Raw genomic sequence first — 24916 nt, forward strand, 5'->3', positions numbered from 1 at the left:
TGGGAGATCTTTGGTCTCCATTCAGATTTACTTGCATCTTGCAGGCTCGTGTGGAGACATTCTAAATGGCAATTAATCTGACATTAATCAATGGGGGCGTGAATAATGTAAAATGATTAGATAGACCTCAGATCTCCATCTCAGCCATTCCCATGCTGCTAGGATTAGCACAGCGGCTTGCCTATTGCAATGCAGAACAAAACATCCCTATACACAGTCCCATTCTTATTCCAATCACCTCCTCACAGGGTGCTCTGTTTGGGGATAGACAATAGAGGACGATGTGTACCCTGCTAGTGTGATGTACACAATGTCCGCCGAAGGAAGCCCTGTGCTGGAGGTGGAGTCTCCTCCAGGCAGAACCTGTTCAGCAACTATAGGGAGTCATTATCCTCAGAGCTGACACTTTATTACTTGGCAGTGAGAGGAAGGAGAGAGTCAGAGCTGGACTCTGAGAGGGAAGAGTAGACAGGGCCATAAATCAGAAGATCCAAGACGGGCGTTGGGGGAGCATAGCATGTCCTACACCCAAATTCTGGAAGGCCAGATTATAGTGTTCGTTACCCCAGGATCAAACCATTACAATGGAGAAGGAAAATTTCATGTGTCTGCTGAGGATAAAAGGCGCAGAGGTGTCGCTGGCTCTGGAGCCATCTACCCTGAGTTGGACCTTTAACAAGAGACAGGCCTACAGGAAGAAAAGTAAGTGGCAAATGGCATGGTTGCTGAGTAGTGTTATATCATACATTTATTACATGACATTGAGATCCTGGTTCTGACCCTGGGACATTTTGGAAATCTCAGCAAAAATACTGGCAACCCCAGACCCTGAGTACTTTATGGTGGTGGGACGTGCTATGGAAAAACTGTGCAAACCTAGATCTTGCATGGTGCCACCATTGTCCTTTGGGGTTATTATTGTATTGTTAGGTTTTATATTTGTCGCAATAGCTAATGTAGGAAATGTAGTATTACGTGGCATTCGTTCAAATGAATGGGTGACCATACAAGACGTGGATCATTTGGACCAAGCTCAGTAGGGTTCTTCTTCTATGACAGTGATCTCCAACCTATTGCGTCTCCAGCTTTTGCAAAGCAAATAGCTCCTGGTAGATGCATGTGGTCAGGACATGATGGAGGTGAAAACTATCTGGTGAGCCACAGCTCATAGAACATTTTCCTACGATAATTTTCAGCCACGCATAGTGGTCAACTAAAACCCAGAGCAGTATAAGGCTAGCTGGCTTTATATTTTCCCCACTCGCCTCATGGTTGACCATGTCTTACATGGATGGGCCGAGTCCACTAGATTGAGAGCCACTCTTTGTTGGTGGCTTTTCACACTCCTGAGGACCCAACTCTGTGATGTCCATGTGGCTTTATAGGATATGTAGAAAGGGATTGTCATTGTGAGACAAGCCCTTTAATAACATATATAGAGGCTGTCCTCACATGTTTGATGACATCATCTACATATGTGTGGCAAGATTTAAAGAACTTTTTACATGCTAAGCATGTTTACATTGGAATGAGCATTTGTAGGAACATTCATTAACCCACTCATCTGCCATTGTCTAGGGATTGGCCAAGGATTTGGGAGTTCTGCCTCCATTGAAGATAGTTATAGTTGGACAGTGATGGATGACTCGCCAGTGGTGACCATGGGTGGTCTACTGCTGTTACCACTATACCCATCAGAAAAGACTGAGGTTGCTAAAGCTGGCCGTACACTTCAGATGTTAGACGAACGCTTATTCGGCCACTCCTGATCCTCCATGCACATGTGTTCTGTATGAGGAGAAGGAATAAACTGAGGCTGGAGGCTTTACTCCCCAAGAAAACATTGGGAATCTTAAACTCCAACTGCCCAATCATTATGTTCCCCCACCATCTGCAGTCAAAGGGGAGTCTGGAGACCACGATACTATTCAGATGGTCATCCAAAACAGACTCCACAATAATCTACGATGAATGGAGCAAGGAATTCCCATCCTCCATTATCTTTCCTGGCACAATAGCCCTGTCCACCTTTTATCTGTACTCAGGGCTGGTTGCTGGTTCTCCATTGTCATTGGTAAATCATTAATGAATCCTAGCCTATTTAATTAGTATTTACACCGTAGTACAAGTACAAAGGGCAATTCCACCACCCACAAAAAGCAAATATCACACTTAAAACAGTCTGCAAGATCCTTGAGCGAAAGACACATGGGTCTTCCCTGCTAAAGTCCACTGTCAAGAAATACAAGACCACCATAACAGTTATTATATGGTGATGGCACCCCCGTTATATTGGAGGGATCACTGGAGTTGGATAGGATAGGCCATCAATATGAAAATCCTGGAGAACCCCTTTAAGCCGGCTATAGAGAAATGTCAGCTGAGCCTGGTGAATTTCAGCAGGATTAGGCTATCCCTCTAATGTATATGGGAGGCCTCCCGGCACTCCCTCAAAGACAAATGTTGGAGGAAATAAGGATCTGGCTGTTGGATTTTTAACTTACTCAATCATTTTCTCCTTGGAAGATAAGCCGTCACCAGGGGTGTCTGGCATCCGCTTTCTCCCATTTTAGTACTGAGAAGCTGGTCAAGCTGAGCATGCATGTGTATGGAGTGTTGGGAGAGATAGCTATTGACCATACAGGGGTTTGGCCGTAAGGCTGTCTCCTATGTATGGCCAACCTTATACTCCTGTTTCACTCAATATGATGACATCACTAGGAATAGTTGTATGAGGGGTCGGCCATCCATCTAATGTGTATGGAGGCCTCCTGACATTCCCTTGAAGGCAGATGTCATATGGCCAACCTTATACTCCTTTTCTATTCAATATGATGACGTCACTAGGAATAGGAGCAGTATATATTATGCGGGGTTCGGCCACATCTAATGTGTATGGGAGCTGTATTTCCGATGAAACGTTCCCTTTAACAGCAATACGTGTTAATTAATAGGCGCTGGGTGTCCAGTATGCCAGACATGCGTGATTTGTCATTATAATTAACCAGGCCTAACGGGGTGTCCCGTCTCAGGTGACGTCACCCAGAGGTCTTCCTGCCTTTGGTTCATGTACGAGAAGGCCGCGTTTATTATATTGGTATTTAGACCAGTAAAATGAATCGGTGAATAAATTCGTGTTCAAGGGGGTCTCCATTCCTATGATAAAGGGTGAAGGGGGTTAACCTGAGCATTACTAAGGAGGACCACCCATAATTGTGCAGCCAGGCAAGGGTAATACTCAGAAGTCAGGGCGTCCCAGGGTAAGGAGTACTTAGTAGCAAGGGGTTTGGTCCTGCATGGAGTATACTTATGGGTCACTGCCGGATTCTGTGGTGGTGGCCTGTAGCTAGACATGTGGTCCTGTTACCTCTTAGTCTCTAACACAAAAAAAGGCCTAATTCATCTAACCTTTTTGCGTCTTCAGTTACTGTGAAGCACATTCAAATCGGAAAAATTTGTAGATCTTCTCCATTTAGACCCTCGTAGCCCCCAAGGAGCCTTGTTTCCTGGAGGCAATATGGCTGCCTTTTCTATGAAGCTATTGTGATACATAGGCCCTTAGGGTCCGATTTGGCAAAATTCTCATAGCTCACTCATAGGTTTTGCCATGGTGTTCACCCATCTGCGGAAATCCACGTCTGATTCTTGACAGAACGGGCGTGCTGTGGATATAGTTATTCCCGGCATGTCCTCGTATCCATCTGCATGTATTGTGGTCAGTAACCTACAGCACTCCAGCTGTTGCGAAACTACAACTCCCAGCCTGCTTCATTCACTTCTGTGAGAGAACAGCCGAGCAAGCCGACATGCTGGGAGATGTAGTTTCCCAAGCTGGAGTGCCAGAGATTTGCTGACCCCCGATCTAGGTTTTGGGTGCCTGATCATGATCAGTATCAGAAAGCTGCATTCAATCTACCCATAGTTGACAACTATCCCAAATTTGTAGGGACTCTCCCGGCAAATTTGGAGTGTCCCAGGCAGCGTTAATGCAATGGTCATTCTCAAGCGATTTTGAGTGTTCCCTTGGGGGCCTAATTACACATGAATTTACCAACTAAGGCTACGTTCATATCTCCGGTGAACATTTCCGGCAGGTTTGCCAGATCTGGCATTGCTGGATTCTGTAGTTCACTTCCAGTTCCCATTGACCGTAAGGAGGTCCAGCGGTGATCTGGCCTAAATGCCGAGTTTCAGCCAGACAAATACTGCTGCATTCAGAGGTTTTTGTCCAGCCGACATAAGATCAGGCAGCTGGATCATCTCTGACGGAGATGTGAACGCAACCTAAAATGTTGGTAAGGCAACGTTCACATCTCTGTTCCTGAGATCCGGCACATAATGCCGACTGTTGGCTGGACCAAAAATTGTTGCATGCAGTGGAATATGTCCGGCTGAAACCCGACATTGATACCAGAAATTGGCCAGATCTCTGCCAGACCTCATTACTTTCAATGGGTATGCAGCGGTGAAGTACAGGATCTGGCAGGCTGCTTTGTGCCGGAAACAGCCTACCGGATCTCCTAACGGAGATGTAAACGTAGCCTTAAAATGTCTGCCCTGTCTGAACATGGCCTCGTATTTAGAAAAGTACACCGTCCTACCAACCTCTCCTAGAATAGAAACACAGGCAGAGATATGTAGGGTCACCTCCATTTCGGTATCTCTGCACTAGATGTGAGGCCTAGTGTGCGCCATGACACGCTGCGTATCGGGCTGTGTGTTCTGGTCGGGATGATTCCTATGTGACTTTCTCTTCTAAATTCTAGTCTCTCTCGTTGCACAGGTATGACAGTCTCCGTTCCAGTCAATGAAATTGTCACAGTGTGTCTGGGTGACAACAAACAGCAGACGAAGCAGTTGAGTGCTCCTAGTAACCAGTTCACAGGTAACATCCACAGAGGACAGGAAATGGAACGTCCGTAATTAGAGCGAGGCGGTGGAGGGTGAAGGACATGAGTCATTAGAAGGGAACCCTTCCCAGAGCATTACAATGAGATCCAGTTCCACCTTAAAGAGGATCTGTCACCGCTCCTGACATTTCTGTTTTAATAGCTTCATGCATTCCCCATGTGATAACAATTCTGGAGCATCTATTCTCATTACTCTATGCTGTGCTGTTCCTTTATTATTTCTACTAGAAGTTATTAAAAAATTGCTATTAGCCTTCAGTAAGGGTACAGAGGGGAGGTAACCAGTTGGGGGGGGGGGGGGTTGTACCTGCACAGACTGAACATGGCAGTACTGATTGGATAGAGTCAGTCTGTGCGGGTACACCCCCCAACTTGTTACCTCCCCTCTGTACCCTTACTGAAGGCTAATAACAATTCAATTATAATTTTTAGCAGGAATAATAAAGGAAGAGCACAGCATAGAGTAACAAGAATAGATACTCCAGAATTGTTTTTACATGAAGAATGCATTAAGCTATTAAAACAGGCGTGTCAGGAGCGGTGACAGGTCCTCTTTAATGGCCGCTTTAGTCAACAAAGGTTTTATTAGTAGCTAATTATTTTACTTATTTCTGGTTTATCGTACTGTTGACAACCTGTTTGTCAACCGGTCACGTGGCGTAGCGTGGAGCTACAAGTGTCACCTCTCCTGACATGTCCGTTTTAGTATCTACTTGCATCCCCCATGTAATAACAATTCTGGAGCATCTATTCTTACGACTCTGTGCAGTGCCATTCCTTTGCTATTCCTGGTAGAAGTTATTAATAATGTGCTAGTCGTTTGTAATGAAGGTCCAAATGGGTTTTACCAGGTGGGGTGTGTCCCTGCACAGAGCACTGATTAGTTATGTCAGACTGCGCAAAGCCATAATACTCTCAACTGGTAACGCCCATCTGGACCTTCATTGCAGACTGCTGGTAGTTCATTCATAACTTCTAGCAGGAATAATAAAGGAATGGCGCACCTAGAGTCATAAGAATAGATGCTCCAGAAGTGTTATTACAAGCAGGATGCAAGTAGTCAGAAGAAGGAACAGGTCCTTTTTAAAGGGTTTTCCAAGATTACAAAAACATGGCTGCTTTTAGCCAACATCAGAACCACACCCGTCCACAGGTGTGGTGTGGAATTGCAGCTCAGCCCCATTTTCTTTAGCGGAAGTGAGCTGCAATACCAGAAATAGCCCATGGACAGGTGTGTGGAGCTGTTTCCAGAAAAAGGCAGACATGTCTTTCTAATCCTGGACAGCTCCCAACCTACCAAACAAATGAGCGTGGCCTACATGCTGGTGGTTCACAGTCTAATGTGTATGGTGGCCTCCCGACGATACCCAACAAGTGATGCTGGATTTGTGAAGGGAAGGGAAGCATACTTCCTACTCCCATTGGTGTGCCACTGGGAGGGGGCATGTTGATGCAGTGGCACATTTGACCCCCATCCATCCAAGAAGTTGACAACTGGGGCCCGAAGCATGGTGGACCGAAGAGCCAAACGATGGGGAGCAGGTAAGTATGCCTTCCTCCTAAGGCCTGGCAGGCTGCCCAAAAGTGTTTGAAAGCTGGTCAACCCCTTGAAGAGTATGTGGTCAGATTAGGTTCATAGAATTATTTTCTCCCTTGGGTCCAAGGTACTTCAGTCAAACACTGGATCTGAAACCTTTCATCCACCATCCTATCTCCAGCCATCATAACTTTTGTTGTCCTTATCTAAAAGCTTATGTGTGAATCATCCATTAAGAAATAGACCCAAGTGATTGGCTTCAAATGGGTTTGTTTTCTGCAGCATGTTTGGGCCTGTCACTGTGTCAGTGCCTGAGACCAACGGAGGATCCTCTGGTGGACCAGTCCAACCTTGCACTGATCCCAATGGATGGCATGTCCATGGTCCTACAAGTATTAAGGTTCTCAAACACCACTCCACTGCGCCTTATGTATGGCACTTTAACATGTGGTACACCTTCGAAGCCATGATGTTAAGTGCAGCAAAAAGTACTGTTTTCATGGTGTTATGACAATGAAGGTTGTACCTCGGCGACGTGTTGTCTAGGTTTACGTCATGGAAAAGTACTCAATGAAATATGACCCCCTTCAACCCCCAAGCCTTTGTATGTATGATTGACCTGTCACATTAGCTCCTGCCAATATCACAGTCCCTAGCCCGAGGCTCTTCGAAATCAGGTCAAGCATCCAGCCTTCTCCTCAGCCCACGGCTGGTTGTGAACTTTATGGCTGGACGTTGATTGAACGTCTTTTCTGTTGGCATTTCACAGTGACATCAGCCATTAATATCCCGCAGCTCTGACTCACAGGAGCTTATTTTACACACACCAGGGTGTGGACCTGTATTTCATGGAGATCTTGTTGAATAGCCTTCAAGGCAATGGCGAACTGCCATGCTAAAATCTTCTCAGCAAGGCTTTACATTCATACTCACTTTTACCATCAGATCCCTCATTTTGATTGACCCTCTGCTGTCAAATAGATTAGAAAACCATGGAGGCTTAGTTCTAGGTCTAGAATTTTCTTAGTTCTAGAAAGAGCCCCATACCTATCCATGGGTGGTGTTGGACAGCTTAGCTCTATGGAAGTGAAAGGGAAGCGACAACCACAGAATGGAGACATCCAGCAGATGTCGTGGTCATCATCCTTGTGAACCTCAGAAACAAGTAGACATTGCCTGTTCTCTCTCTGCTCCTTCACTCAAAAAATGTTTTCTTTATCTTGCAGTGTATCATGTGTCTCGTAAGTCTTCTCAACGCTGGTTTCTTCAAATGGTGACCTTTACAGCTTCAGATGCCCAGGTGGCTCATAGCTGGGTGCAGGCCATCCAGAAGAAGATGTGTGAGATCGGTAAGGAGCATCCGTAGTGATAAATTGTATGAAGATGCACGAGATAGAGAGTAGGAGCCCTAAAGGCAAATAAATCATACCATTATCTGTACATGCTAAGAACTTTAAGATTTTGTCTCTTCCATATGTTATGGTCCATATCAGGGACAGTTTTAAAGAGGCTTTTTAGGAGTTTAATATTGATGCCCTGTCCTTAGAAAAGCTCATCAACATCTGATCGGTGGGGCGATGATCAGCTGCTTAAAGAGTCTGGTAAGATCTGCTGCTTCTTCCTAGGCCAGTGATGACACATTTTCTTGACCTAAGAGCATCTCAAGTGAATGGGTCGAGGCTGCAATGCCAAGCACAGCCACTATACTATGTACAGCGCTATGCTTGGTATGCTCTGAAGAGGCCACAGCTGATCGGTGGCAGTGCCAGGTGCCCCCACCAATCAGAGATTAATGACCTATCCTGAGGGTTGGTCATCAATATCAAGGTGTGAGAAAATGAATTTTTGGCCAAGGCCACTGTTTACTCACCCACCCGCCAAGGATGGTGGCCGCATGGGAGAAAAAACAACCACAACTAGTATGATTTAGCAGTAACATAGTTTATAGGGCTGAAAAAATACATATGTCCATCCAGTTCAGCCTGTTATTATACAAAACTGGTGGTCTTAATTCAGTATGGTTGTCTTAATTTTTCGTATCGGATGTGGACCCATTCACATCAATAGAAAAAAATACATGTCCTATTTTTGTCCATTTTGCGGACAAGGATAGAACAGTTCTACAGAGGGCATGACTTTCCGGCCAGTATCTGTGTTTTGCGAATCCACAATTTGTGGCCATGTGCATGAGCCCTTAGTATAATGAGTCTCAAACTGAATACTATCTGATGCTGCATATCATTTGGGTACCATTTGGTATTTGGTGCCCATGGGAGTATTATCTTGACCTTAAATGGTGGTAAAGTGGTAGAATATGAGCTGTATATAGCAGTAAAATCTTGTCACTTATATGGCACTGAATTGGTATTATGTGGACTGAATTCTCAAGAAAAACTGTCTAAAAATGACATGTTCCTATTGTGGTTGAATGGGATGCATATGTAGTAATTTTAAGAACGCTCTTCTGTTCTTCAGTAAGCAGTCTCGCTCGTTTAGAGGAGTCTTACTTATTATTGGGAAGCAGTCTCGATAGTGACAGTAAATGGGGAGCAGTCTTCCTCAACGAGAGTCTAGTTTCTTTTTGAAGCAGTCACAACCAATGGGTAAGTAAGATCGTGGTGTGGGTGGCTGTTGCTTGAACCCTCACATGAAGGTAATATACACAGAAAATAGGAAGTGTTTCCGGCCATTGATGGATCTGACCATCTCATTTGTTGGACCAGGCCATGGACCATATGCAGCTAATCTTAGTATCTTTTAGTTCCTTTATTTTGCCGTCTGCTCCATAGGCAGAATACAGACTGCCGTGTACGGTATTCTGTATGCCACTGACAGACTTGCAGGGCTATGGCATGAAAATTTACTTTCATACCCCCTATCTTCCAGTAGGATCACCATTGACATGCTGAATACAGTGACCTTTACTTTTCCTTCCTTATGACTCCCAACCCCCTATGTTATCTATAGGTCTAGGGAGTCAGCACAGCTTCTTTACAACCGACGGTATACTTCTATATGATAAGTCCTCTGTGCTGTTTCTCATTGCACCATGAACCTTACAGTAAATCTCTCTTTTGTTGACAGGACACACAAGACCAAGGAAACTTCTCGTCTTCATTAACCCGTTTGGGGGTCGCGGTAAAGCTTCAAGAATTTACTATGGTAACACAAGCCACCTCTTCCAGCTGGCGGGAATCGAAACTGATGTGATAGGTAAGAATTTATAATGGGTACATTTTTTAAAGAGGTATTCCCATCTGAGACAATGGGGGTATATCGCTAGGGACCGCACCTACACCGAGAATGGAGCTGGGAAGGTGGTGGCTGGAGGACCCCAGCTTTCCCCGGGTCCAGCCACCACTAAGTGCTCTCCCCATAGTAGTGAATGGGAGCGCACCACACTTATATGGCCATCGCTCCCATTCATGTCTATGGGGCAGATGGAAACAGACGAGCTAGTACTCGGCTATTTTCGGCGGCCCCATAGAAATTAATAGGGGAGGGGAGCTGGGCATGTGCAGTGCGCGCTCCACAACTTTGTGGGCCCCGTTCTCTGTGTAGGTGCAGGTCCCAGAGGTGGGACCCACACCTATCAGACCCATTGTCTCAGATGGGAATAACAATTTAAGGGATTGACTATTGATGGGCTATCCTCATGACAGGCCATCAATATTTGGGGGTTGAACTCGCGGCACAGCGCCATACAGATAGCTGTGGTTGGGCCTGGTATTGCAGCTCATCACAGCAGCTCAGTCCCATTCACTTGAAGGGCTGCTGTAAGCTGCTAGGCACAACCTCAATTTTATGTACAGTGCTGTATCTAGGTAGACAGTGACGAAAATAAGAAGTGCCTGCTGGATCAATGTGGTTGCTATATTCTGATGATCAGCAGGGGTGCTGGAAGTCAGACCCCCGAAGGATCAAATTTTATTGACTTATCCTGAGGATAGACCATGAGTATTGCGGCCTTGGAAAACAAGCTGTTATCCTGTAATTTAGAGCTGCAGCCTGGTGTGAACCAGCCTTGAGTATATAGTCTACATACAAGCAATCATGCCTCATGGTCTTCTTCTTTCACAAGGAACCATACTGTTTTAATGATGCCTATGAGACACCTAGATAATACCCTCAAGGAAGCTGTAATGGAATTGAAAAGCTATATAGAAATGGATGGGGTCAAATCTTTGAACTCTAGTCTAATAGTCAACCACTGTCGGACATGGTGGGAGGAGACTAGCTTCTATCCACTGCACACCCAAAAAGTAGAGGAAAATCTTCTTCCTAACTGTCTCACAGTCACTCAGAAGTAGTCCACAAAACACGCAGAACATTACAGAGAGATACTAATCTGTATTTTTGTGAATGAAGCACTTGTGCTGAGCTATAAACTTCCTTTGTAGCTGTGCAGTCTGTGTGTGTCTCCTCAGCTACTGCTTACTCCTCCCTCTCCCCAGACTTGCATTGACATGTATAATATTATCCTCCTGCAGAGATGATCCTGTCCTGCGGGAAAAAGGCATTAGCAGGGGGAATGGAACTAGTATCAGGAGAACTAGATATTTCTCACTGATAAAACATATTACAAAGTTTCTTGTGGTTGCTTGTAATATTGATTTATGCAAAGTTGTTTTAAAAATTTGTGTGTCGGCCAAAGCCACTGATTTTGGCAGGTTTGGACGACCATCTAGTCCAGATATTAGCAACCTTCAGAGCTCCAGCTGTTGTGAGTTGGTTTTTCAACAGATAGCATGCTGGAGCTTGCTCACTACTGATCTGATATGTAGGGGTATTGGGTATGTTGCATTTCAGCTACCCGATCCTGTTGCCCTGAGGAGATAAACTGCTGCCAGACGTGCCTATCAGCAGCTTTCTCTTACTGGTTACACGGTGACCTGAGAACCTTTAGTATCAAACTGGTCCCAGTCAAATATCCCCTTTAATTAAATTTTTGGAATTCTAATTCCTGCTTTTTTTCCATTATTTCAGAAACAACTCGAGCGAACCATGCAAGAGACTATATAATGGAAGCAGATCTACAGACATACGATGGGTAAGTCTTACAGACACGCGAATCGGTTTGTACAAAAAATATCCTTCCTGAGCAGCGAGGGGATGGACCCGCCTCTCAAGTGACTCCCCCTCCCCGTTGATTGACAGGGAAAAACATCTCACCTGGCTCTCACTGCTCAAGAAGGCTGATTTTTGAACGACTTTGATTGGTACAAATTGATTCGCTCATCTTTAAGTCTTTTTCATGCAGTTAACACTTTTAATACCAAAAATCTCAGTAGAGGCCCCCTTACATTGGCCAATAATCGGGAATAAATGATTAAACTATCACTTATTCCTGATAATAGTGCAGTGTCCCAGGGGGTCAGTAGTGTGTGCTGGGCTTTGTAGTGCAGATTGACCACTAACCTGGGATCCACTGTCGTCTTCAATTGGGGCAAATACTGGAACAGGCAGGTATTTAAAGAGTTCGTGACGCCAGTGTCAATTAAACGGTGACACGCCGTGTAAAGTATGGTGGACAAATGAAGCAAGCACAGGATAGCCAACAAAAACTGGAACTTTTACTGAATATCAGTCAGGATAATACACGGACACTGGTAGTGCACAGTTCCATAAAAGACGGTTGGTTTTAGAAGAATACAGATGGTTCTTGACATTACAGAAAGGCCGGTCTTAGCGATGAATTATACAGAGTGTTGATTTACAGGAGATGCAGTACAGGCGGATTGCTCACTATTCCTGACTGGTCCTGCTACATGTGACTTTATCTCCAAGGTCTAATGCCCTTTATCTGGCGTACCCTTGAAGCTGTCCTTATCTAGTACCTCCTCTGTTATCTTGAGTACCTCTCGCTTTATCTGATCGGCCTCTGTGGTAGTCTGTGTCTTGGCTTGTGGCTCACTTATGCTGCTTCAGCTGAACGGATTGGTGACTCAGGAGGGGAACCTTTTCCTTGGATCCGGAACCCGGTTACAGGGCCTTTACTACCCTCTCCTAGCCGGCAGGCTTCAGGCCTGCTCTGCTCTCACAGGCCCATAGCCTTGCTTTCTCTCAGACACAGGATCATTTCTGACCTCTGCTTCCCACTGTCTGAACACCCTCCTCCAACTGCTATTACTTCCTGACTGGGCCTTATATAACCTAGGGTTCCCTAGCTCCCTCTAGTGACTCAGAGCTGGAACTACACCCTAGCCGGCCTGCAAAATGCACGTTTCACAGTAACAGGAAAATACATAGCATGACATTATAAGATATTCTATACCAACTTCCCCATAAATACAGGGGGAACGACAGTACCCAAGTGACCCTTCAGTAGTGACGGGCATCTCGCTCCTGTACACTACATACCCCGCTGCTTTAAGCTGAGTACGACCTCGTACTCCATCAGGGCCCGTCCAACTGGAATCATGACCTGCAATAGAGGAAGACACATGCACGCATACAGATATGTCATTTACACTCTTATCAGACCCAATTGGAAATGGCGAAGTGCGGTGACAAGGGGCGTCGTTCTCTTTTTCACAGGATAGTGAGTGGAACGGGGGCGCTGACCTGGCACAGCGGATGTTGAAAGAACCAGGATAGTCCATGACAATAAATAAGTCCATAATAAATTAACCTCTCAGAGGCTTGCACATAGGAAGTCCATCTCTGGGCACATATACTTGAATAGAAAAACCGGTTATTAAATACTGTCAGCAGCACATATATAAAATGACAATACAGGACTCTGACAATACCAGGGCCTTGTTATCCTGGCAAGTCCTGCTTACCCTTTAAAATAGTGCTGACATAAAAATGTCTTTTCAACCTGAAATGGGGGTAAAAGGGGTAAAATTTGTGCAACAACTTCAAGGCACAACCGGGAATTCAGCAGCAAAACCGGATGTCCCAAACAAAAACACAGGCAGCTGGAAGCCTTGGTACACAGTGGCACGTTATAGAATCAGAATGCCACCGGCCGTGGGTAACTGGCAGCGAGCTACACCAGCTCTGCCAAACTGGAGGGACAAACGGCCATTAAGGAAAGGAACAAGAGGGCAAAAGTACTCACAGCCGGGTATCATGTTCCTCTTCTGACGACGAGTCGACATATGGCACCTGCAGCAGTTGTTCCGGCAAGGACGGCCACATTTGAAACCCGTCTCCCCTGACAATTTTTAGAGGGGGAGGTTTATCTTTCACGGCCTCCATCTCGGCCTCCGTCCTCGGGAATGGAAACCACTGCACTCCTCCAGCGCAGCCAAGGTCCGCCACCCAGTACACCCGCTTGCGCAGGGCCTCTAGTTCCGCTTTAGTGCAGGTGGTCGGATCTACCGGAGGTCCAGGGGGTGTGACCGCTGGGGTAACAATGGCAGCTGCTGCTTGACGTCGGGCCTCAGCACATTCTTCTGCCCGCTGGCAGCTGTCCAGCCGCTCTCTCTCCTCTTCTCTCACTGGGTGCAAGGACGACACTGACTCCTCCCACACACGGGGCCGGTCTACCTCAATCTGAGGCCCGCCTCCCAGGCGTAACTCACCCAGGAACTCAGCCACGTCATCACTCCTCAAGGTGGGTGGCGCTCCAGGGCAATCGTCTCCTCCTTCTTCTGGGAAGGTTTCGCGCCAAGTTTTCGCGCCTCTGCACATCCTGATGGCGCAGTAAAAAGCCTCATGGCGCCGGCGGCCATTTTAGATGTCCTGATGCTGCAATTCACTGACAGCAAGCAGGATGATGAAAAGTCCAGTAAAACACAGTCCACAAATGCGATTTTCTCTCTGGGGGTAGCGCAACACAGTACAGCGCCTCCAATTCCTCCCAGGCACAATTGTAATCCACAAGTTAGGAATAAAGGTTACAGTCCTTGTAATACGGTGGTGGAATAGTTAAAGCACACAGTTCACACTTCTCTGCACTGTAGAAGTATGCGGATCCTGTTCGTGACGCCAAAAAGAGCGATGCAGTGTCCCAGGGGGTCAGTAGTGTGTGCTGGGCTTTGTAGTGCAGATTGACCACTAACCTGGGATCCACTGTCGTCTTCAATTGGGGCAAATACTGGAACAGGCAGGTATTTAAAGAGTTCGTGACGCCAGTGTCAATTAAACGGTGACACGCCGTGTAAAGTATGGTGGACAAATGAAGCAAGCACAGGATAGCCAACAAAAACTGGAACTTTTACTGAATATCAGTCAGGATAATACACGGACACTGGTAGTGCACAGTTCCATAAAAGACGGTTGGTTTTAGAAGAATACAGATGGTTCTTGACATTACAGAAAGGCCGGTCTTAGCGATGAATTATACAGAGTGTTGATTTCAGGAGATGCAGTACAGGCGGATTGCTCACTATTCCTGACTGGTCCTGCTACATGTGACTTTATCTCCAAGGTCTAATGCCCTTTATCTGGCGTACCCTTGAAGCTGTCCTTATCTAGTACCTCCTCTGTTATCTTGAGTACCTCTCGCTTTATCTGATCGGCCTCTGTGGTAGTCTGTGTCTTGGCTTGTGGCTCACTTATGCTGCTTCAGCTGAACGGTTGGTGACTCAGGAGGGGAACCTTTTCCTTGGATCCGGAACCCGGTTACAGGGCCTTTACTACCCTCTCCTAGCCGGCAGGCCTCAGGCCTGCTCTGCTCTCACAGGCCCATAGCCTTGCTTTCTCTCAGACACAGGATCATTTCTGACCTCTGCTTCCCACTGTCTGAACACCCTCCTCCAACTGCTATTACTTCCTGACTGGGCCTTATATAACCTAGGGTTCCCTAGCTCCCTCTAGTGACTCAGAGCTGGAACTACACCCTAGCCGGCCTGCAAAATGCACGTTTCACAGTAACAGGAAAATACATAGCATGACATTATAAGATATTCTATACCAACTTCCCCATAAATACAGGGGGAACGACAGTACCCAAGTGACCCTTCAGTAGTGACGGGCATCTCGCTCCTGTACACTACAATAGACCTGAGTAAATTGGTCAGCGATCACCCAACAAACAAGCAGTTCACTCATTCGATCGGTAAGGTACGCGTGGAAGTGCTCGCTAGTCGGCAGCACATCTCCCCTCGTAAACAAAGGATGTGCTGCCGACATAATGTGAAAGTATGGGGGGACACACAATGTACTTTGCATTAGCCTGGATAAAGCATTGCTCATTATGGCCCAGAATGCAGGTAAAAGGACCTTAACTGTATCTTGCGGACCATGTGAAACATGATCGGGGAAGACAGATTTCTCTGATTTGTCATTCCTGGATGAAAGTATGACCATAGACAAAGCCAATGTTTCCAACATGTCTTTCCCATTGTGTGCAGGGTGGTGTGTGTTGGAGGGGATGGCATGTTCAGCGAGTTGCTCCACGGGCTGGTGAGTCGTACACAGTATGACAGCGGAGTTTGCGAAGACAAAGAGGATGCGCAACTAACACCTTGCAACCTGCGGATCGGAATTATACCGGCAGGTAAAAGTCACATCTATAATACAGTAACAGAGCACTTTATGTACGACGCGAATGGACACCAGTGGGCATCCAGTAAAGAACTGTATATGAGTCCCTTGCTCCCTAATTTTAGAGCACCATCCTTATCGTAGAGCACCCTCTTATGATTGCCCCAAAATTCCCCAGTAAGAAATGTATTAAAGGGATCCGGGTCAAGTGAAATTCATATATTAAACCAGTTATATCGCTGTTAGGCGGCATTCTAGAAAAGCTAGTTTGTAGAAAATGTGACCAGTGTGGTAAGGGTCTAGTCATCTGGGTGGGTAGTCTTCAGGAATTAGTCACACTATTTGGAATGTAAGAACACCCATTGTTGGTTGACAGTCCAAGTATGGTCTGACACCATTATGTTAGCTCCTGAAATCTTGTGCCTGCTCTCTTTGTTCCTGTTTCCTGGACTCGCAGCCTCTGACACATGCACAGTGCACAGATAAAGCCGGGCAGAGTACATCTGGATTTAATGGCCATTAACTTTTCACAAAACTTGCATAAATCAATAGTACAAGTGAACACAAGAAACTTTGCAATATATTTTATCAGTAAGAAATGTCTAGTTGTTTATCACCTCGCCCCCCTCTTTTTAATTGCTTTTCACTTTGCCTTTTTCCAGTCCAGGACGGGGTCATCTCTGCAGGAGGATCATATTATGATGCCAATGCAAGTCTATAGAGAGGGGAGGGGGGAGGAGTGAGCAGGAAATGAGTGAGAGACTCACACACCCAGAATTACTACACCGCTACATAGGAAGGTTCTAGCTCAGCACAAGTGCTTTATTCACGTAAATACAGGCCAGTAATGTCCTCCATTATCCTGCGGTTGCTTCTGAGTGACTGTGAGACAGTTAGGAAAGAGATTTTCCTCTACTTTTTCTGTGTGCAGTGAATGGCAGCTAGTGTCCACCCACCATGTCTGAGAGATCTTCAAACTAGACATTCAGCAAGCACAGAGAAAAAGTCCTGAAAAATGGCAGAGACAAGTCATATAATGGCCAGAAGCAGTGTTATTTCTCATGTACACACAGTACTACGTTTATGTGAAGCTCCGTGCCGCTTTAACTGTGCATGCCCGAGAAGCAGAAGGGCGAGATTTCAGGAGCTAATGTAATCATATCAGACTCTGCTTGGCATCTCAGTCGCAGCACAATGGGCGTGATCACAGTCCAAACAGCGGGACTATTTCCCGAAGCAGTAAGTAGATTTTCGACATATTAGCATGGCTAGAATGCTGCTAAACAGCTAGAGCATACGTTGGTGCTGGTGGGAATTCCATGTGACAGCTTCCCTTTAACTCAGTCCCCAACGTTCAAACTATTAGGCAGTGGGACGCCTGCATATTGTTTTTAGGGCGGCGGGGACCCCCTTTGCCTGCTTGACATGTCCACCTCTGTTTCTAACCATAGAGACACATAAGCTTTCATAGGAGCTGCAAACCCAATGCAGAAAGATATTGTTGATCAGGATTTGCAGAGTTGCTTCATTTTTATATTAGATGCACTGGAGCAAAATAAATCATTGGTTTTAAGACTGCAAGTGGCATTTAAATCAGGGGCGTTTCTGTACTTCCTTGTCCTTATAATGTATAATTTCTCACCTCCGTGTCCTCGTCTCCAGGCTCGACTGACTGTGTATGTTTCGCAACAATGGGAATCAATGACCCAGTGACGTCAGCCCTGCACATCATTATCGGTACGTCAAGATGAATTTACTGATTGTGAAGTCTTTGCATTTCTTGATTCTTAAAGGGATTTTCCAAGACTGGGAACATATGGTCAGGGGACTGACCAGATTGAGCCGAGCCACTTAACAATCCCGTGAGGTGCCATCTACATGCACGTCATCACTGGTGGCCATTCAATGGCTACAGCAGTGACTTTTGCAGGAATGACACGTGACTACTGAGCTGCATAAGTCACCGCTGAGGGCATTGATGGCTTGGCAGTGGGGACTTGCATGCAGATGGCAAGACACAGTTCTGGGACTGGAGGCAGAAGAGACAAGAACTAGTCACTGGATGCCACAGCCGTTTGCTTTTGCACCATGCCAGGCCCCCTGACCTTGGGTTTCCAGCAAACAGCTATCCCTACCACTCCATTCATCATTTTTCTCAGCAATGCGGGCACATATGAACGTGGGACCAACACAGATGCCTTCAGCTGCCAAGGGCACATGCAACAGGTCAGCCAGTTTTATAGGCACAAAACTGCTGACAGATGCTCTTTGTAACGGCACCGTTTCAGCAGACAAGGGGTTGAAATCCGTTTAGGCGATATGCCCCTTTCCGAGAGACAGGCACAGCTACTGCAGAACACCAACCTCCCAAACTGGATACAAAATAGCACTTCAAACTGGAACCTCGCAAGTAGCTGCCGGCAGACGAACAGGAAAAGCGTATCCGTCAGCTTACACTCCTGGCAATCAGTCTCCAACAGCATACAGGGAATCCCCCCAATAACGAGACAAGGCTCCGTCTTGAGGGTCAGCAGTGATCTGAAGTGCTGGCACACCCAGCCTGGTTTTTATTACACTTTGTTGCAGATACAACATATCCCCACAATGCATCATGGTTTCCTCCCCTCTGTCCCGGAGACGACCAAAGACAATCCAATTATCTCTCAGGACAAAGGGGAGATCACCAATACACATGTGGAGACAACAGGACAGGAATCACCACCCAAACACACAATGGCACACCCCCACAGCAAACACAGACATTTAACATATCCCCAGATAGCTCAAGTCTGAGTGCATATCATTAGGTGAATGGCACTCAGAATACACGAATACAATAATATTAGCTATCTGGGTGCCCTCACATAACATACAATTTAACCGAACGCATAATAACATAAAATACAATTCTACAGACAGATTTAAGCTGTGCGGCCGGTCTGTCTTCTCCTTTACAGTTACTATGGGCCATAATCCTGAGGCAAGAGGCTTTTAAACAGTCCTCTCCAAAACCCAGTGGCGAGGTTGGTTTCGCCACACATCTCCCCCCCCCAGGGAAGACTAACCAGATACCTGACCTCACGCCGGTCGGTACCTGAGTTAGTCTGGCAGGCCACCCACAACAAAATACTGGACCTGCTGAATTTCGTAGCATGTCTCTGTCCAGTGAATCCACCAAAGTTATGTTGGAAGCTGGTACTCCCGGTCTCTGTGTTGCTCCCTGGTTTGGAGTGGAGGTTGCTTTGTGGGCAGGGATCAGCGGTACTCAGCCCTGGTGCCAGCGTTACCACGGAAGAAGCCTGGTTGGAGCCTGGTTGTTGGAGGGGGAGACCGACTGTCTCTACCCCCTGTGCTGTAAGTGCAGAGACCACGGTCCCATCTGCACAGTTGTGGGGCTTACTGTCTCCCCCTGGTGCGTTAAGCTGCCGCTGGGGAGAGGGGGTAACGAGCTCCTCTCCCATACATACTTCCAGCCGCTGGGGAGTGCGACCGACCGCCTCCGCTCCCAATACAGTGTCCTGCTGCTGGGGAAAGGAGACTGGGCTCTCTATTCCCTGTAGGACACTCTGCCGCTGGGGGACAGGACCGACTGTCTCTGCCCCCTGTAACTCCATCTGCCGCTGGGGAATGGAGACTCGGCTCCCAATTTCCAAAAAATCATGCTGCTGCTGGGGGGCAGGAACAACTACCTCTGCCCCCTGTAACTCAGCCTGCCGCTGGGGAGGGAGGCCGCTGCTCTCCTCTCCCTGCACTTTACACTGCCTTCCCGGCATATCACTCTGCTGCTGGGGGGCAGGAACAACTACCTCTGCCCCCTGTAACTCAGCCTGCCGCTGGGGAATGGAGACTAGGCTCCCAATTCCCTGCAGGACCGGTGGAGAGACCTCGGTCCCATCTCCACCGGCCACCTGGGGTTCTTCCCAGTAAACATCAACAATATCTGCCCAGCTGAATGGGTCTGGATCTGGGTCTGTCACCTTACCGTCCTGCTGAGCCTTCTCAATGGAGTGGAAGAGATCTCGGTAGTCCTGCTCCAGTTCCCACTCCAGGGTTGCTAGATGAGCCAGGTCTTTCTCTACTTCATGGGGGTCATCCCACTCATGCCTAGCCTCCCTCTCATAGAAAATGTCCTGAAGTCTGGACTGTGCAGGGCTCCCGAAGTCAGGCTCTGCAAAGGACTCCCATAACAAGCCAGGACCATCAAACTCCTCTCCCTCTGGCTTGTCATGCTCAGCTGTCCAGGGTATAAACTGTGCCACATACCACCAAAGCGCCTGGTAGGCATCCTCCAGCCATAGCTCCTGCCATACCCGGTGCTCTAGTTCCTTCACCCATTCCTCCAGGGGCTGCTCTCCCAGGAAGGACATCCGCAGGGCCACTTGCTTCTGCAACCGCTGCTCTTCACTGGGGAGACTCTCACCTCGCTGGTATTGTAGATTATCCAGGGCCTGGTACCAGATGCCTTTCCTTAATGCATCCCGGCCATCCAGGTCCTCCTCCTCGTATAACACTGCTGGTTCCATCCTGGTGCTTTTAGGGTCGCTGTACTGGGACATGCGTTGCCCTTAAATTGTAGAATCCAAAGAAATGGTGTCTCCTGTAGCTGTCCTTCTGGCTGTAGGAACGATCCCACTGCTGCCACCAATGTAACGGCACCGTTTCAGCAGACAAGGGGTTGAAATCCGTTTAGGCGATATGCCCCTTTCCGAGAGACAGGCACAGCTACTGCAGAACACCAACCTCCCAAACTGGATACAAAATAGCACTTCAAACTGGAACCTCGCAAGTAGCTGCCGGCAGACGAACAGGAAAAGCGTATCCGTCAGCTTACACTCCTGGCAATCAGTCTCCAACAGCATACAGGGAATCCCCCCAATAACGAGACAAGGCTCCGTCTTGAGGGTCAGCAGTGATCTGAAGTGCTGGCACACCCAGCCTGGTTTTTATTACACTTTGTTGCAGATACAACATATCCCCACAATGCATCATGGTTTCCTCCCCTCTGTCCCGGAGACGACCAAAGACAATCCAATTATCTCTCAGGACAAAGGGGAGATCACCAATACACATGTGGAGACAACAGGACAGGAATCACCACCCAAACACACAATGGCACACCCCCACAGCAAACACAGACATTTAACATATCCCCAGATAGCTCAAGTCTGAGTGCATATCATTAGGTGAATGGCACTCAGAATACACGAATACAATAATATTAGCTATCTGGGTGCCCTCACATAACATACAATTTAACCGAACGCATAATAACATAAAATACAATTCTACAGACAGATTTAAGCTGTGCGGCCGGTCTGTCTTCTCCTTTACAGTTACTATGGGCCATAATCCTGAGGCAAGAGGCTTTTAAACAGTCCTCTCCAAAACCCAGTGGCGAGGTTGGTTTCGCCACACTCTTTAAGTTGATTCTTGCTGCTGTGAGAATGTCAAGCTTATTAAAGATGTGCCCGAAGTTTGTGATGGATTGTGATCTACATGGCTTTGTCTTTTTGTAGGTGACACACAACCAATGGACGTTTGCGCGTCATATCACGATGGACAACTGATGAAATATTCTGTGTCGCTGATTGGCTATGGCTTCTTTGGTGATGTCCTGAGGGAGAGTGAGAACATGCGCTGGGTGGGACCTATACGATATGATCTAGCAGGTGAGATCCACTGCATTAAACCCACTCAGTGCAATGAGTTGTCCTATAAATTGAGGGTTGTTCTTATAGGTAGGAGAGATTTTAAAATGGTTGACCCCTGGCCTATTGTCTATGTCAGGGGTGCTCAACTGGCGGCCCTCTAGCTGTTGCAAAACTACAACTCCCAGCATGCTGTCATAGCTGTAGGCTGTCCAGGCATGCAGGGAGTTGTAGTTTTGCAACAGCTGGAGGGCCACAGGTTGGGCTTCCCTGGTCTATGTCAATTGTATGTAGCTGTACTAAGAATGGTGTGAACGCAAGGTACAGGGACCCCAGTTCTCATAGGTTCCTAGCAGAAGATGGAAGTGTGAGGATCATAACATTGGACTTAAAAAGCTCGTTAGCTATATCTTGCGCTGAACTACATGTTTTCTCCTTGTAGGCATGAAGATGGCACTCTCTAACCGGTCATACCGAGGAACCATAGAATTCCAGGAGGCCGGTGACAGCAACTCCAGCCCAAGAGACAACACTCGCTGCAGGGCAGGGTAATGCTCCTCATCCTCCTCCTTCTTATATTTCACTGTGTCTGGATATGCAGATGTAACATTGCTGCAAGTATGACAATGTAATGTCAAATATTGGGACTGCACCAAAGAGCTTGCTCTCTAAATGAGTAACATATGGCTACAGAAGACAGGATTACATACAGTGAATTCCTTTCTTTCACTAATGTCTTATTTTTTTGTAGGTGTCTTGTCTGTTCTGAGTCATCAGATAGATTACGAGAGGCGGCAGAGGAATATCCAAGTAAGTAGACATGTAGGAATGATGTTCTACACTTCAACTCTTCTCCGTCAAATGCAGAAAGTCAAGTCAACATGTAATGTGAGGACATGTCCATTTACACCACGGATTTTACCGTTTGCAATGCGCAGGGTGAAATCTGCATCAAAATCCACCCCAAATCCGCATGTAACTCAAGCAAGTTTTTCTGCTACATACTGCGTCTTGTGTGGACGTAGCCTAAAAGTCTCACACAGTGTGGTCCCTGAGACTATCATGTACAAATAGCCCTAAACAACCTCTTTCAGCCATCAGACATAAAGGGGAATTCCAGTTATATCAACGTATCCCCTATTCACAGGATAGGGGATAACTTTTAGGCCTTGTTTACACGTCAGTTATTTCCATCAGTTATTGTGAGCCAAAACCAGGTGCGGGTCAAAAACACTGAATAGTTGCAGATCTTTCCATTATACCTTATCTCTGTGTAGCCTCCACTCCTGGTTTTGGCTCACAAAAACTGATCGAAATAACTGATCAAATAACTGACGCCTTAGATTGGTTGAGGTCCAACTACTTGGACCCCCAATGATCAAAAGAATGGGAGACCCATATCCCACCACATTTTGGAAATTAATGGAGCTGTAGTGAAACTACAACTCTCACAATCCTCCTTTCACTTCTATGTGAGTTACAAAGGACAGCCAAGTAAGTGTGCATGCTAGGAATTGTAGTTTCACGGCAGCTGATCCCTGCTCTATGGAGATGCCAGAGATCACCGAGCACAGCTCATGGTATTTCCATCAGTCTCATAGAGAATGAATGGAGTGGCATGGTACATGTTCAACCAGTCGTTCCATTCATTAAGATGGTGCAGCGAGATACTGGGATTTTTATCGTTGGGGGTCCCAGCAGTCGGACTACTACAGATCTAATAAACCAGAATACCCATTGAAGTAGATTCTTCAAAAACAGTCCTCCATAATCTATATTACACATGAGCACAGCCTAATGTCTCCTTGCTATTCAAGCAGATGGTTGCTCGGAGACTTGGAGGAAGGTGACCGGTTCCTTCTTGGCAATCAACATTACTGGAATGTCCAGTGCTTGTCCCAAGAGTCAAGATGGCCTCTCCCCAACTGCACACTTAGCGGACGGGACTGCCGATCTTATTCTAGTGCAAGAAAGCAGCACAGTACAGTTCCTGAGACACCTCAGCCGGTATACCAACCGCAAAGACCAGGTAGGAGACAGGACCGGTGAGAATGGTCGTGGTGCTACCATCGTTAGTCCTTGTTTCTAAGTCTTCAGTCCTAATATAGAGTCATTCATTTTCTATTCCGACAGTTTGACTTGCCCAATGTGGAAGTGCACCGGATCCGTGCCATGCGCTTCACCCCTGAAGAACTGGATGAGGAAGAGGAAATCCGTCATCAAAAGAGATTTTTCGTGTGTCCGTGTGGGAACACATCACCCACCAGCACGTGGAACTGTGATGGGGAGATCTTGAACTGCGCACCGCTCAGTGTGAGGTGAGGGCCACCATTTACTAAAATCACAACAAATAGACAATTGCTGTTACAGAATTTTACATCCATTATTATCACAGTCCTTGCTTTGTTAGCTATTGGGCAAGTTCTTCTTCTATATCCTCTTAATGTTGCTCCTCAGAAGAGATAGGGATGTTGTGCATAGTCATGGTGGACCATGTGCAGTCAGAAGAGTCATAGAATGATTCTCATGTTCCTTCTTTTTTATTGCAGGGTCCATCACCAGCTCATCCAGTTGTTTGCCCGGGGGATTGAAGGCACCTTGTGCAGCTGAGGACAATTCCTACATAGCCCCATAAAAGGTTCAACGTGTTACACATGTGGGCATTTCATATGACCTAAAGGACTGATATCTGCTGCTGGCACAGCAAACTTTGCTCCCACTGGTTGCCTGCTGGCCGGACACCACCCGACATCACAAAACTGCCAAGCACTTTAAGTCTTATGAGAAAACCTCACATCTCCAGCAGATGCCTGGAAGCTAAAAGGCTAAGGGTCCTTATAATGTAGAAGTAGTACCAATATTTAACCATATACCCCATAATGGGGGTTCCTGATGGGGTTGTTGCTAATTTATAACATTGAGAAACCAGGACAAGCCCGGAGCTTGTGGGAATTATTTATATCTGCAAAGAATCAACGCTGGATTAAAGGGAACGTTCAGCTTCCATGCGTGTCGGAGGAGATACTTAAAGGGAACCTGTCACCAGTTTTATGGTGTCCTAACTAAGGGCAACATACATAAGCAACTGATTTTCTTAGCAAAATGCTGGCTCACTTTGTTTAATTGACCCAGTCAATCTGCCAACCTCTTGTATTGAAAAGCTCCAGCTCATAATGATGAGTCCTGAATATTCATGAGCTCCTGACTCTCCCCGCCTACCTGCTGCTGATTGATTTATTATTTTCCATATGAATCAGCAGCAGGTGGGAAGAGGAGTGGCTATAGCTCTGAATTAAAAAAACGCTGGACTCACTGACACCACGCTGGACTCAAATCAGCTCATTAGCATGTGGCATCTTTGTGTGTATATTATGAGGTAACCA

At 46.6% G+C, this 24916-nt stretch overlaps 1 protein-coding gene across 2 annotated transcripts; it reads left to right on the top strand.

The window, feature by feature from the left end:
* The first annotated feature begins 430 nt into the window (after positions 1 to 430).
* On the top strand, positions 431 to 24537 carry LOC122946661 (ceramide kinase-like). 2 transcript variants are annotated; one of them, XM_044306420.1, is made up of 13 exons: positions 431 to 702; positions 4784 to 4885; positions 7674 to 7796; positions 9532 to 9660; positions 11434 to 11497; positions 15753 to 15898; positions 17548 to 17622; positions 21402 to 21554; positions 21976 to 22081; positions 22285 to 22343; positions 23351 to 23562; positions 23667 to 23851; positions 24083 to 24537. In XM_044306420.1, the coding sequence occupies exons 1-13, from the start codon at positions 585 to 587 to the stop codon at positions 24141 to 24143; spliced, it is 1533 nt and encodes a 510-aa protein (XP_044162355.1). In that variant the 5' UTR covers positions 431 to 584; the 3' UTR covers positions 24144 to 24537. The 2 variants fall into 2 exon arrangements, with proteins under 2 accessions (XP_044162355.1, XP_044162356.1); XM_044306421.1 differs by having other exon boundaries at positions 23354 to 23562.
* Positions 24538 to 24916: the final 379 nt, after the last annotated feature.

Source organism: Bufo gargarizans, chromosome 9 (genome assembly GCF_014858855.1).
Source record: "Bufo gargarizans isolate SCDJY-AF-19 chromosome 9, ASM1485885v1, whole genome shotgun sequence".
Taxonomy (NCBI): domain Eukaryota; kingdom Metazoa; phylum Chordata; class Amphibia; order Anura; family Bufonidae; genus Bufo; species Bufo gargarizans.